This window comes from Engystomops pustulosus, chromosome 3 (assembly GCF_040894005.1).
Source record: "Engystomops pustulosus chromosome 3, aEngPut4.maternal, whole genome shotgun sequence".
In the NCBI taxonomy this organism is placed as follows: Eukaryota; Metazoa; Chordata; class Amphibia; order Anura; family Leptodactylidae; genus Engystomops; species Engystomops pustulosus.
The window spans coordinates 119301493-119317656 of record NC_092413.1 but is presented as its reverse complement, the minus strand read 5'-3'; the positions used below and the strand labels follow the sequence as shown (position 1 = coordinate 119317656).

The window sequence follows — 16164 nt, the reverse complement described above, 5'->3', positions numbered from 1 at the left end:
GCTGGGTATCGGTAACGGCAGTAACAGACCAGCTGGTTTAAGGTGAGATGGCTTATTATGGGCGCAGGAAGTGCAGGAACACACAAAATTGTGAACATACTACTAGAAAAATATTAGACTTGTTTATACTAAATGTCATTGTGAAGCTCTGCATAAGTCACATCAAGCGGCAAACATGGCCTTCAAGCAGAGGAGTTGTAAGAAAACACATCGTTAAAAACGCATGCGTTAAAAAGCGCATAAGTTTTTTGAAAACGCATGCATTTTGTCCTTTTTTCTGAAATTGCGCAACAAAAACCGGACAAAAAAGCATGCGTTTTCAAAAAACGGATGCGTTTTAAAAAAAAAACGGATGCGTTTTTAACTATGTGAAAACACACTAACTTAAAATGGCCCGAAAATGGCCTAAAAACGCCATGTGTGTCTTCACCGTAAGGCTGTTCTCCCATGAGGCGACTCGGTTTTCAAAGCACTGCCATGTGGGAATGTGGCCTTAGGCCCCTTTCACACAAATGTATTTGCGGTCTGATTTCTCGTAGCTGTACAATTGGATAACTTAGGTCTCTATTTTATGCAATGGATTTTTCCTGCGCCTAGAACCTTCCCAATGAAGTTCTGTTGTTTAGATACAACCCACCTGTCCATAGAATCACATGATGAAGTTTAACCCCTTATCACCGACACTAGTTTTCAGCTCAATGACCAGACTCGATTTTTCAAATCTGACATGTCTCACGATAATTGGTTATAACTTCGGAACGCTTTAACATATCCTGGTGATTTTGAGAATGTTTTCTCGTGACACATTGTACTTCATGTTAGTTATAAAATTTAAGTGATAAGTTTTGCGTTTCGTTCTGAAAAAAAGTGAAAATTTGGCAAAAGTTTGTAAAAATTCTTCATTTTCCAAGTTTGAAATGTTCTGGTTTCCAGACAGGAAGTAAAACTACCCAAAAAGTTTGATAATTAACATTTACAGAATATCTGCTTTATGTTGGGATGATATTTTATGCTTCCGGTCATTTTTCTAGGATGTTATGAGGTGCAGAACTTTAGGTGCGATTTTTCTTATTTTCATGAAAATTGCCAAAACTCACATTTTGAGGGACAACTCAGCTTCCAAGTGACTTTGAAAGGCCTAAATAATAGTAAAACCCCATAAATTACCCCACTATAGAAAGTTCACCCCTCAACATATGTAAAACAACTTCTATTAAGTCTATTAACCCTTTAAGTGTTTCACATGGGTTAAAAAATATGGACCTGCGATTTAGAAACTATGGAATTTTTTTGGAAATACATTCATTTAGGCCAAAACTGACATTTTCAGAATAAATTAAATGATGAAACGCACTGCAACGCTTGATGCCCAATTCCTCCCGAGTGTACTGATGCCCCATATGTGGTGGTGACTGCTGTACGGGCGCACGGCCAAGTATAGAATGAATGGAGGCGCCATCCACAGCAGATTTGTATTGTCACATTGTACGACCTATAAATTTTAATTTTTTTTGGTAATGCGATCATATGAGGGCTTATTTTTTATGGGATGAGATACAATGTATAAATAATTTATTTTGGGAGTCTAAAGCTTATTCATGAGATTTTATTAACTATTTCAAGGGGGACACAAACAAAATCATCAATTTTTATTTTGGATTGTGAGCATTCCCCCCCCCCCCGCTCACCGTAAGGTAAAAATAATATTTTATCTTTATTCTCTGGTTCACTACGATTGCGGTGATACCTCATTTATATAGTTTTTCTTATTTTGCTCAATTTTCCTGAGCAAAACCAATATTGGAGAAAATCGCATTGTTTTTACTATTGACAAATTTTCAGGGCCATAACTTCTGTATTTTTCTGTTGTCAGATCTGGTTGAGGGCTTATTTTTTGCGAAAACAGTTGTTCTTTTCAGTCGTATCATATTAGGTACCGTAACGTTTTTTGATCACTTTTTAGAACATTTTTTGTGATGGTGTTTGATGAAAAATTGTATATTATGGGAAGTTTTTTTTTTTTTTACGTAGTTCACCGAGCGGGTTCAATATTGATTTAGATTTATTGTACAGATTAATACGGACGCGGTGATACCAAATATGTACGTGTTTTGTGTTTTATATACTTTATTTGCATTTTATGTGTTACTGGGGAGATTATGGGACTTTTATTTTATTTATTTATTTAATTATATTCTAAAAAGATTAAATTTTTTTTTTTTTACTTTTTTACATTTTCTACTTCTTGGCTTGAATAAGCGATCATCCGATCGCTTATTCAAGCCTTTACACTGCAATACACTTGTATTGCAGTGTATAGTGTAAGTAACTGAGCATGCTGCGCATGCTCAGTTACTTACAGCCGGGTCCTGCCAGGAAGGCAGGACCCGGTGAGAAGAGGAGCCGACAGCCCCGGGTCACTCGTCGGAACCCGGGGCAGCGGCAGGAGGGATCGGATCCCCCGGTAAGCACACCGGGGGGGTCCGATCCACGGGGGACACACTTGCACGCCGCGGTCCTGCTTGACCGCGGCGTGCAAGGGGTTAAACACCCGGGATCGGAGTTTTTCCGATCCCGGGTGTTAGTGCCGGGTCTGGGCTGTGATATCACAGCCCGACACCGGCACCAGCGAGACCCGGTGTCCCAAAAACTTCTTCTGATGCGCCGCCGTAGAAAGGCGTCGCATCAGAAGAAGTACCCTTAATGACCGCCGTAAAAACCCGATAGGGCGGTCATTAAGGGGTTAAATAGAACCTGTCAAGCAAATTAACCCCCTAAACTAAACATATTTTCATTTTTCAACTGCCATTAGAAAGCATTGCCTCTATCCCTTCATTGTCCCTCTACATGCTTGTATACTTAAGCAACGTCCTAAAGTTGTATGCAAATGACCTGTGAGATGTCCAATGAGTCATCATATTCAGCTGTCCAGCTTATTCATGAGTGGGAGGCACAGCCAAACTCCTAGTGCTTGACTGACAGTCTGTATAATGATGTGAGGGTGTATGTTGGTGTAATTGCTCCTCCACAAGCTTCCTGGTGCTGGGGCCCCCTGCAGCTTGTGTGTGTGCGTAGGAGAGATACAACAGCTCCAGGCAGCCATGTTATAGCAGAACATGTCAGGTACGTGTGTAGCTGATGTCCAGGGCCGGCGCTATGGGTAGGCAAAGTGGGCGAGAATCTCTTCTTTCAAATAAATCTAAAATTGTGTTTCTAGGTGCCATGGATCCAGAGATATTCAGGTTTAAATTGAGAATATCATGTGCGATTTTTATATATGAAAATAAGTCCTGACGGCATTTTAACTGTTAATATCTCCGTTTTCCTGACACTTACACATATTTAGATTCATAAAAAAGAGGAGACTCTCTTCTTTCATAGGGAAAAAGAAGTGAGGTTCTATGTGTCACAGAGCCAGAGATACAGCCCCCTGAATTGTATCCCCCTTCCAGATTCTTAGCCATCAGGCTGCACACAGGAGCTACTGCACCTTACAGATAATAGTCAATCGAAAATTGACTAATACGATGAACTTTCGATGCTCTTTGCCTAATGTGGCCACATACTAACACTGCAACCCAGAACATGTCCATAAAGTTATATGTAACACCAAAAACAAACTCCTGTTCTGGAATAAAGTTTTTATTTCACACCATCCTCCATTATTTATACCTATATTATGACGTCCTAACTCTCATTTGTACATATTTTAGAGGAAATTTAGAATTGTCATGCAATTTTTGCATTTTATTGCTGTTTGCTGCAAAGTTGCATGAAGGTGGTAGTATGTATGAATTTAAAACTTATTCTAGTTTACATGGTGATTTCTGGAAAAATTTGATTTTGACAGAATAGGAGCTTTTTATTCTTTGTGTGATATTTCTTTAAACACTTTTCTGGATAGCAACCAAATATGTCATAGTTTTATCATTTTGGGAGTGTAAATTATTGATGTTGTGTAATGTGGTATTCATAAATCTGCTCACTTTGTGTTATTATTTTTAAATCCCTATTTGTGCGTAAGCCTCCACTTCGATGTGAGTTTTATGTAAAAATGTAAGGTATCAAGGTATTTTCAATGCACTTTTTGTTTAATAATTTGTGTTTGTCACAAAGTTACATGAGGGTGGTTAAATCTTAATTGCCAAATGCATCGCCTGGTTGTCTCCTTTCAAAATTATATAAGTTTTACGGGGGGCTTTCCTTTTTAACCTGTTTTATTGCTATATTTTGCAGGTTGTGACTGTCTTAAAATTTCTAGCTGAAAAGCAGACAGAGGAAAAAAACGTTCCAGGAAAAGAGGCCAATATTGTACATGATGGAATTCTACAATGGAAGTTTTATAATAGGGCCCTCTAACAGCCGCCAGGGGGCGCCACATAAATGCTGCGGTATGTGCTGTGAGACTGGAGTGCAGAGTATTTTCTGATCTATCTATCTGAATTATCTAGTGCACACAGTGTGCAGTACGTAGGCACAAGGTGATGGAGTTAGCTATGACTTGGGTGATAAAACAACTACCATATTTATGCTCTTCTCTCAGCAGTACAGCTTTGCAGAACGCGAAGTCACAGGTTGTGGTGTCTTGGTCTTTTTCACACGCCGTAGCATGACGTGTTCGTGAACCGCAAGACGCTGACAGCTCTACACAACAGACATGTCTGCCGACTGGGAAGAGATCCGGCGGCTTGCGGCCGACTTCCAGAGAGCCCAGCTAAGCGATACTGTGCAGAGGTAAGCGACCATGCCTGAGGGGGCTCCGGGAAGAGTGCCCGGCTCTACCTGCACCTACCTAACACGTGACGGGAGGCAGCTCTGCTACATCTCTGGCCAAGAGCTGCTGAAACTTTGTAGATAATAGACAATTCTGTAGCAGAAGTCATCCCAGGAGAGAGGCTCTCATAACCCCTGACATTACCCTGGCTGGTGGCATGTGGAGGCACCCTGGCTGGTGGCATGTGGAGGCACCCTGGCTGGTGGCATGTGGAGGCACCCTGGCTGGTGGCATGTGGAGGCACCCTGGCTGGTGGCATGTGGAGGCGCCCTGGCTGGTGGCATGTGGAGGCGCCCTGGCTGGTGGCATGTGGAGGCGCCCTGGCTGGTGGCATGTGGAGGCGCCCTGGCTGGTGGCATGTGGAGGCGCCCGGGCTGGTGGCATGTGGAGGCGCCCGGGCTGGTGGCATGTGGAGGCGCCCTGGCTGGTGGCATGTGGAGGCGCCCTGGCTGGTGGCATGTGGAGGCGCCCTGGCTGGTGGCATGTGGAGGCGCCCTGGCTGGTGGCATGTGGAGGCGCCCTGGCTGGTGGCATGTGGAGGCGCCCTGGCTGGTGGCATGTGGAGGCACCCTGGCTGGTGGCATGTGGAGGCACCCTGGCTGGTGGCATGTGGAGGCACCCTGGCTGGTGGCATGTGGAGGCACCCTGGCTGGTGGCATGTGGAGGCACCCTGGCTGGTGGCATGTGAAGTTTTGCCAGGAGCTGCTGATGGTGGTCACGATCCGGAGAGCAGCTTTCCCAGATATGGACCGCCAAACAGGGCATGCCATTTCCTAATACGAATCATTAGGCGCAGAGAAAGGAGTGCAACTGGTAGCATCTGTCCTTTCCTGTGCCTACTATGGACTGTCCACTGGGCACAGTGTAATGACTGGCGCTAACTGCAGTGGCCACAGAGCCCAGTGACTGGCACTGTCCTTAGTGGGCACATAATGATTGACACTGCCTGCAGTTGGAACATCACTGTGACAATGGGCATTAACCACATATAGTAATATGCAAGTCCTGCCTGGGATAAACATTGGAAGTTTATGTGGGAAGGCGTTTAGCTTACATGCCAGGACAGGTTCCTGGCATAGTACCTAATGCAATTGTATAGGATATTGCAGCAGAATGCATCATCCTATACAGGGCACAGTTCACATGTCCAGCTGCTAAGACATGGAGGACATTAAGAGTATGTGACAAGGACCATACATCTCACATAGACTAATACGGGGTATGAGGGTATAGTTTGGATTAAAAGGATGTAGAGGGAGTCATGTGCAGTCCCCTTAGGCTTCTGAACTAGTGTCACATGGTTTGTGTATTTCTAATGTTTACAAAGCCCTCCCCCACCACTAGTGAGCAGAGCCACCTGTATTTTTATGTAATGTAGAGCACTTCACAGAAAATCTGTTATATGAACATGATTATTTAACCATAAGAATCTAACGCTGCAGCAGCACAAATACATCAAAGTCTAGCTCATCTTTATTCTGTGTATTCACCTTATATGTTCATGATCAGCGCAGGAATGTGAGACCCCATGACTTCACTCTATACTATAAGGAGGTGACTCTTATCTGAAAATTGTACCTTTCTGCAGGATCATACACAGCTGTGTGTCTTAATGCTGGGACTAGAGATGACTTGGATATAAGATTCTGCATGAATGCTTACATTTTGGTCAGTGCAGTGGCTTTTGGTCTACAACAGTGATGGCTAACCTATGGCACTGGTGCAAGAGGTGGCACTCAGAGCCCTTTCTGTGGGCACTCAGGCCATCACCAGAGATGACTCTCGGTATCTTCCTGCAGTCCCAGACAGCCCAGGACTTGCTGTGTACAGAGGTATTTTAAAGTGACAGCTGTACCAGGAACTATTTTCTGCTTTATTGGTGTCCTCAGGGACTGGTATCACTGAAAACTGTGACAGAGAAGGGAGTATAAATCACAAATTAAATTCCTGTGTTGGCACTTTGCGATAAATAAGCGGGTCTTTGTTGTAGTTTGGGCACTCGGCCTCTAAAAGGTTTGCCATCACTGGTCTACAACCTCCATCAGGTTGTGACCTCTCAATTGGTTTTCATACCAATCATTTCCATATGTTGCCGTTTTGCTCTAGTCATTGCACACTATTGGGCTAGAATTAGCTCCATATTTTGCTCATGCTCACCTTGGGAGTTATTTAAAATTACTTTGTCACCTGATTTTACCCAATTTAAACTACTAGCTCCCTCATGTGAGGTATGAAAATTTCTTTCTACAATTCCCTTTTTTATGTGAAATCCCATCCAGAGCTGCAGATAAAGATCCAATATATGCAACTTCTTTCTATGCCTGTAGTTCTGCAGCTCACATAAATCTCATCTTCAAATCACATCAGGTTTGTGGTTATTATTATCTTTAATATGATACCTAAAGAGTCCAACCAGTTTTGAAACACAGTGTACATACAGACTTTTTTTTTTTACTTAATCATTACAGATTGTCAGAGCGCAACTGCATTGAAATAGTTTCCAAGCTCATTGCTGAGAAACAGCTGGATGTAGTGCACACCCTAGATGGAAAAGAATACATCACACCTTCACAGATATCAAAGGAGATTGGGGATGAGCTGCAGGTTCGAGGTGGTGAGTATGGTACAATTTATTCTGAGTTATTAATGTAAAAGATTACCTGTCATTGGGTTTTGACATTTTAATCTGACAGGTTCCTCTACATCCTTAGGGTGCGGTCACACGTGGGTACATTTTAAAACTCTATTTTTATGTTAAAGGGAACCTACCACCACGAATCTACCTATAAAGGTAGATCGGGTGGTAGGTGGATGTATGGGACGTGAGGATAGCCCTTTTTAGAGCTAATCCTCACGTCCCCGCTACCCTAGCATAAACTTTATTGCCCTAATATGTTAATTTAATTAAGCGGCTACCGGGGCGTGGAGTAGCCGGACACGAGGCTACACGGCGCGGCTACTCCACGCCCCAGTAGCTGCTTTCCCCCGCCTACCCTGTGATCTTCGGCGCGCAGCTCCTGGCAGCTGCGCGCCCTCGTCCGAGAAGCCGGAGTTCTGCGCATGCGCAGTAACTCCGGCCAAGATGCGCGATCTCGGGAACGAGGCCGGAGTTACTGCGCATGCGCAGAACTCCGGCTTCTCGGACGAGGGCGCGCAGCTGCCAGGAGCTGCGCGCCGAAGATCACAGGGTAGGCGGGGGAAAGCAGCTACTGGGGCGTGGAGTAGCCGCGCCGTGTAGCCTCTTGTCCGGCTACTCCACGCCCCGGTAGCCGCTTAATTAAATTAACATATTAGGGCAATAAAGTTTATGCTAGGGTAGCGGGGACGTGAGGATTAGCTCTAAAAAGGGCTATCCTCACGTCCCATACATCCACCTACCACCCGATCTACCTTTATAGGTATATTCGTGGTGGTAGGTGCCCTTTAATGGCCCTATTGACTTTTCTTGAAAAATAAAAACAACTTGGGGTTTAAAAACTAAGGGTGCAGTCACAGGCTGCGTTTAACGCATGCATTTAAAATGCATTGCAACAGCAATTAAACAGCTGTTAACACTTGTGTTTACAAAAAGCAAATGTTAACACTTGCGTGTTAACAGCTGTTTAATTAGGCAAATCTCTCTTCTGCTGTTGCAATGCATGCGTTAAACGCAACGTGTGACTGCACCCTTAGTTCCTCAACCCCAAGTTGTTTTTATTTTTCTGAAAAGTCAATAGGGCGTTATGCCAGAAAAGCCCCTGAGCCATATGAGCATGTCACTCAGGCCTCCAAGTCATGATTTCCCTCCTTTTCCCTCCTTTTCTTTGCTCCTCTCTCACCAAATCTCCTGCTTCTATAGTCTTGTGTTTGCATGGTAGTGAATTAAGCTAACTATACTTATCTATCAGTGTCTTCTCCATGATCCTGAAACACATTCTCTTAAGCCCTAACACGACGGGCATTCCCATGGAAGAAGAAGACTTTGAAAAATATACTTATTAGCCTCAGGTGCTCTGTGACATACATGATCTTTTGGGGTTAATAATGATGCACGCCTCCAGCAGCCATACTTGCCTCCTCTGCCTTGGTGACGTCACACAGGACACTTGCATTCATTCATTTATGTCACCGGGCTCACCAGCACAGGAGAGGAGGTAAATATGGCTGCAAGATGTGATAGATATACACAGCGATGGATGCAAGGAACAGCAGAGAACCCAGCTGAGGTAAGCCTGGGTTACATCACCTTATTTGCCATATGTTGTAAGGACACGTCAAGAGGGTTCCGATGTGTCCTTACAACATAAGGTACAGACATATCCCACTATATGCCTATACAGTGGGATATGTCGCCCGGGTACCCCCCCCCCCTTTCCTCCTGAATGTGGGGGGAATTGGCAGCTGACGATGAATAGGGGATTCCCCCAATTATGTCACTGTCCAAATGTGGACAGTAACATCACCAGGTCCTCTCTCCTGTGGGAAGAGTTGCAATACATTGCATCTGCTCCCCATAGCCGTCTATTGCCTTATACATTGCTCAGGCGGAGGCAGCCGGATGAAAAGCTGTAGCTTGCTATGTCTTTCCATCCTGCATTTTTTTTGACCGACAGAGCCTAAGAACAGCTCTTGCCTCAGCAGTCTTCTCTGCTGGGACAGATGTTTTTTTTGTAATACAAGACGGATTAGTATCCTATTTATGTACCCCAAACTCAATTTACAAGTACTGCCTCTTTCCTGAGGACATGTGCAGTGGAGTCTTTATTGGAAGCTGTGGTGAAGGCTCCTCTCTGCATGTCCACAGCATAGAGAAGACTGTGGAAGTAGGAGATTTCATCAGAGAGGAGTAGCAGTACATCATGGCTTGGAGGCCTGAGTGCCTATATGACTTCTCTGCCAGGTAGATTTGTAAACTTTATTTTAATATAAATTGACTATGTAAAAAATACAGTTTGTGGTATTAAGTAAGAAACTACAGGTTTAAACATTAAAACCTGATAACAGGTTCCCTTACTTACTAGTAAGACCAAATGATGACCATCGTCTTGTTTTTTTTTCCCTGTGTAGGACGAGTGAACATAGTTGAACTTCAACAGGTAAGTATTAGAACACTTTATATCTCAATTTGATAGCATTGGCCGTTTGACTCCAGTACACCATTTCTTCTGTGAATGACACTACACATGCTCACTCACTAGAAGGTCAGTAACTACAGGCAGAAGTGGTATCTAGCTGCCCCCATAAACTAATATTAGTAATAGTCGTATACATTCTCCCTGAGTCATATACTGTACCCCATAGTTGGTTATATTAAATATTGGGCACCCAAATATATAATTTAGAATGATTGATATTATGTAAAGTGTAGCCCCCCCATAATAGTTTCATATAATGAAACCAAGTATATATCTTATTTTCTATAGAGGCTTCTAGAATATGGCAGAAGTGGCAGGTTGAGCTTGTTTCCTGACACTCCTTTTTTAATTTAAATGGAAGTGACAACATTTGTGCTCAGTGCTAACAATGAAACTTTGGTTTAACCCCTAGAGGATTCATCATTCAACTTTTTTTATGCCATTTCTGAAAAGCATGGCTTTTAGATCAAAATTGTGCATGATAAACCAGGGGCACTTACTCATAGATCCAGGCACTATGACTGTTGTAATCTTCTTATATTTGTTATCCATGGCCTCCTTCCTTCTTAAATCAACTTTTAAAATTATGTAATGAGCCGTGGGGCTATGGGGGCATTCCCACAGGCCCTTTGTGCTGCAGATTGTCTGTTATAATCACCCTGTTTCCTTTGCACTCCTGCTCCTGCACAGTGTAACAGGCTGAGAATCTGCAGCACGGAGCGCTTCTGGTACCATGCCCCATATTAGCATAAGCATAATGTTAAAAGCTTATTTTAGAAAGAAGGAGAACGTGGATAATAAATGTAAGAAGATTACCACAGTTAGTGCCTGGATCTATGAGTAAGTGTCCATGGTTTATTATGATTTTGATGGTAGATGTACTTTAAATGTAGGTATATAATATGTACCTTGTCAGAATACCTCAGTGTGCAGCGCTTCTTTGCTCCTCCTCACACACCCTCCTTATCTTCTTGACTGAAGAACTGCGTTGTTCTGGATTTATCATGTAGGATTTAAAAGACAAATGAGCCTATATTTATCCTACTTTCAAACTTGGGGCATTATACTTACAGGTTATAGTGACATCTGTCACCATGGCTACTGCGCTTGAGGCAAAAAAATTTGCTCAAGTGTTGAAGAATGAAATGATTCCCGCTCTTGATGTGGAAAATCAACATTCTGGACTTCTGACAAGTGGGCATTCACCGACGTCATTTAAGCCCCAGCTCACACTTGTGTCATGGATGCCCATTACACTCTTTGTTTTGGGGATTGTAACGGAAATTAGAAACAAAATATCTTGTATTCCCCATAGTCTATATTGTGCAGTAGGTAACCTTCAGTTGCCGTTTTGCTTATTAATAGTTGAAAATAAAGACACAGCTGCTGCGCTATTTTTATCCGCTATTAAAGGGGTTGGCTACTTTATGTCATATATATAAAATATATAATTATTATAATATTTATATAGCGCACACAGATTACGCAGTGCTGCACAGTTTTGCCGAATTGCTCATATATATATTTAAAAGAACGGGGATATCCACAGCTTTAAGAGTGAATATCTCCAGTTCACTTAAGCATCCATACACAATCCTAATTGTGTTCCTAGGTGCCAGGGTTCAGGGGATATAGGCAATTGAAGTGTGTCCCCCTCCAAGCTGTCAGATGAAGGCAGAATGTAGAAGAAGCTGCAGGAGACTTTTACTTTGCGGGAGTACATGGACTCTCTGCATCTGTGGCTGAACCTGTGAAAGGTTGATGGAATAATGCTGTACATATTTAGAACATATTTTAAGTTACTTATTTAAAAAGCTTTGATTGGAAAAATGACAAAAGGCTTATTTTTTCACATTTGTAGTCTTTTATTGGCAAATTTTATAAAGAACAAATATGTAATTAATAAAACTATCCAACTAAACTAAAAATTGTTATGATATGTAAAGCTTTTCCAGAGAGATCATCATTTAAAGACCATGACCATCAGTGCCTGGGGTTAAACAGCATTAACAATAAACATACCCTTACAACCAATCGAATATACATATGCTGAAAGTGTTTCAAGCGCTTTTTGATATGTAAAGTGAAGTCTTTAACCTCATCAGCCAAACATTCCTGACTATAAAATGGCTGCAGATGGACCTTATGATAGGATTCAAGAATACAAGACTAAGGTCCTGGCTGATGAGGTACAAGACAGGAGGCTTTGCTTTTTATACCAAGAAAGCAGTGTAATATAGCAGTGCACTTACTATACTGCCTCCCACACTTACACACACATTACAATACATGAGGTATTTTAACCCCTTTAATGGTGTAACATTTCTTTGTAAGTGTTGTGCTTATTGATCAGTATATTCTTATTTGCAGATTGTCAATGTTGACCTGACTCACATTGAGAGTAGAGCCGATGAGCTTGTAAGAGTAGATAAGAATGTTCAGCTGGTGCTCGGACAGCTTGTGGATAAGTAAGTTACCAAGCTTTATTTACATTGTACTATAGAATGGTGTGCTAGGACTAAGTAACATGTTTGACTTCAGATTTGTGATATCCACCTTTTTATATTTCTTATGAGAGAAGGTCAGTAGTGATTGTTAACGTATCCAAGATTTACTTGTGTACAACTAGACCGCTGGAATGGAAACACATATCTATATACATTATACATATAAGTCCAACCTGTCTCTTATCAGTCCTGGTCTACACAATTTCATTTGCCCCTAGACACAACCCTGTAACTTCTGACTTTGGGTTGGGGGAAGCTATTTTGGATTTATTTGGGAAGGCCCTGGAGCTGAGTTGCTCTGTGCTCCCTGCACTCCAGCCCCGTCCCCCTGCAGTCTAGGGTGGAGCTCACGCTGATACACAGATACTGAGTTCCTGCTGGCAGCAGCACGAGGAGAACTACAAGCTACAGACACAGAGGCTGCATTAACTTTTTCAAGGCAGAGTAAAAATACTCCTCTTGTCATTCAGGAGGAGTATTTTTAGCCGACAAGGAGTACACACCACAGAAAGGCATATGTTATTGTCCCGAGGCCCGTCCCCGTATGCAAGTGCTGCATTTGTAAATGCAGTGCTAGCGGTATGTGTGACCGCACCCTTGCGGATCACATGTGTTTCAGCTGAAACACGTATGTGATCGCACTAAGCCCCTCCCCATTCCGCTTGACTTGAGTTTTTAAAGTCAAGCCAACTGGAATGCATAAAAGCAGCCTAAATTGTATTACCTTTACCCTGTAACCAGAACTGATAGTGATTCAACAGTAAACATGGGCAGGCTATCATTGTCAGCTAATGGCTCACTTTTTCTGTTTATTTTTTTTTACCTGGTTCTGTCGAATTCCTTGGGGAGCATATGTGGAGTCTGTGCGGCACATTGACTACAGTGCAGTGTGTACTGTGTGCAGGGGTCACCAGGTACAGGATTTTTGGCGCACATTATTCATGAATCTGGTGTCCCCTGCACTTCCTCGACTCAGTGCACCTTTTTTTTTTTTTTTGTGCACCTTTAACACGGGCATGCAACACATTTTCTGTCAGACTCTGCATGGTAAATCTGGCGCCTAGTTCAGTGCAGAAATTTGTGTCGTGTTGAAGACTAGTGCAGCCACACCACAAAACAGTAGTGTGCAACACTAATGTGGCACAGACTCTTCTTTAATACCTGCACAAGCAGTTTGCACCTAAAAGAAGGTGCAAAGTCTGACAGAAAACTGGCGCATTGCCCTTAGTAAATGTGCCCCAATATATTTAATCAAACGCACAGATATATCCAATATGCTTACACATATATGAAGTGACGTGTACAAAATGCATACATAAGATATTTTGACCTGTGTTCTCTATGTTGTACATGTCAGTCACAAGTAAGGGAGGATGCCAGATGTAACATGCTAGATCAGTGATGGGCAACCTTTTGAGCTTGGTGTGTCAAAATTCACCAAAAAACCGAGCTTAACTCGGGTGGTGTGTCGCCTTGAGAAAAAAAAAAACATAATTTTGTTATATTTATAGTTTAAATAACAAAAATGTATAATTATTTAACTTCTAGGGTACTTTAACCGTAGGTTGTCTGATTGATCCTACCATGTACTATCATACTACAGTAAGGCAGTATATGGGGATTTTCCACATCGTACATTGTAATAGATTGGTTACAATCAGACGCGTGTGGAATTGCTTAGTAACCTGTAAACTTTGTCATGAAAGTTCACAGGTTATAGCGAGGCGCAGGTGCCGCTGTCTGCATCTCCTTCATGAGGAGCAAAATAATCGCAATGTCTGGCGGTTTGCAAGGCGTTGTAATTATTTCAGGGCTTGTACGTCACAAAACTGACACACAAGCCCAGATGTCTTCTATCATACAGTACACTGACCTTACTCACTGTATGATGTCTTGTATGTATGATGAGAGTGGTTGTCCTCCCTCATCCCTGCTGTGGAGATGGTCAGTGTAGAGGTGACCTACCACAACAACTCCCCCCAGCACAACTATCAGGAGCTGCAGAGGAGTTTCGGGAGTTGATGGCCGGGTCACCTCTCCTGCTGCTGAGCCCCGGGATGATACCTGTGCTGACTGGAGACACGAGGCACAGCTCACACAGAGGGAGGGGCCGGACCGTTGGAGGAAGAGGAGGAGGAAGTGCTGTGAGCTCAGTGCATGACAATCTCTCAGCCTCCCGGCTACTTCACCTGGCCGTGTAGGAGCCGAGGATGAAACTTAACTCTCCGGTGGCCGCGTGTCACTGAAAACGGTTAGGCGTGTCAGCACTGACACGCGTGTCATGGGTTAGCCATCACTGTGCTAGATGAATGACAGGGCACAGTGCTCTGCAGCTTACCACATGGAGTTCTCGATCTTCTATTACAATGCATTGGCCTCTGTGCCCTGCAGTCCTGTCATCAGAGCTGGCAGTGCCCCTGGTGACGAGGAAGGCAGCTGAGCTTGTTGTTGCTCCTCTGCCATGATGATCGCTGTTGCTGGGCTCAGTGTGTGAGGGAGGGGTAGAAGCAGGAGGATGGATGCAGCTCTGCACACTTTGCCTTTACCCCGACCTCGAGTACATCACCTCCCGTGACTGGGCAGCTTGTCCGGGGGAGGGGAGGAACGATGGCAGCTAGTGCCATACAGCAGCGTGGAGTACTGCCCTTAGTAAATGTGCCCCACTTGGGCAGGAGGACAGTACAAGGCCAGGTGATAGTAGCAGGATAGGAGCTGGCAATTTTTTTTTTATTTTTTTTTTTTTACCTGGTTCTGCCAAATTGTGGAGCAGTGGGGCATGTGTGGATGAAGTCTGGAAGCTGCACAAACTGATGAAACACCTGAAGGCACAAGTGCACTCAGCCAATAACAAAGGCCCTTACTTGCTGCTTAATACTAGCAGCTTGAAAGGAAGTAACTTTGTTATTGGTCTTGTGGACACTGCATCATGCGCAGAGCAGTGCCCGCGTGCTCTGGTCACAGTGATACTTTCCTCCACGATTAAAGTGCGCGCCGGACTGCTTATCCAGCACTTTACAGGGGATAATTGCCAAGCGTACTTTTACGCATGGCAATTATTCTGGGGAATATTGGCGCCTCATCATGCGTCGCTTGGTGAGGTGCTAATTCGACGTCTGAATAGGTGTATATACAGGTTTTCAGCATTGTACAACATAGCAGTATAGAAAATAAACCTATAAAACTTTTTATAATAAGAACAAAAAAAATCCAGTTTACTGCTACAGCCAAGAAGCCTTATGTGCACAGAGAAAACGTTGACACCTCTATGACTCCGCATACAATCGAAAGTATATTCCAGCACATCCAGGATTCATAAAAATACTTCTCAATTTATTGGTTCCATTTTAAAATCCACATATCACATCACTTCATGGGTATGGACACTGCAAACCAACGCATTTTGTCCAAAATGACATGATCATAGTGATGGGTGTTTAGATGGGTGTAACATGTGCTCCATTGTATTGGCATTGCAGTAACTAAACCTCCAGCGGATCATAACAGTTAGCACGCTATAAATAATGGAGGGAAATAAAAACTTATTCAGGAATGTGTGTTTTACTTGTTACATGCAACTGTTTGAAAAGGCGTTCTCTCTGATCTGGGTTTGAGAGGGTTAACAACATGAGCATAATATAGTCCCGCTGGCCTTTATTTACAAGCTGCCTACAGGCGAAACACACATGGCGTTTTGAACACATTTTTGGTCTGTTTTTAAGCAGTCCTTTCAAAAATGCATGCATTTTTTGAAAATGTATCCATTTTTGAC

At 43.1% G+C, this 16164-nt stretch overlaps 1 protein-coding gene across 1 annotated transcript in view; it reads left to right on the top strand.

The window, feature by feature from the left end:
- Positions 1 to 4544: 4544 nt before the first annotated feature.
- The window catches only part of UFL1 (UFM1 specific ligase 1), a 35344-nt gene continuing 23724 nt past the window's right edge, over positions 4545 to 16164 (top strand). Inside the window, exons 1-4 of the mRNA XM_072141930.1 lie at positions 4545 to 4734; positions 7243 to 7388; positions 9821 to 9849; positions 12259 to 12356. Of these exons, the coding sequence (XP_071998031.1) occupies positions 4658 to 4734; positions 7243 to 7388; positions 9821 to 9849; positions 12259 to 12356 (350 nt within the window). The 5' untranslated portion in view covers positions 4545 to 4657. The remainder of the gene's footprint in view (positions 4735 to 7242; positions 7389 to 9820; positions 9850 to 12258; positions 12357 to 16164) is intronic.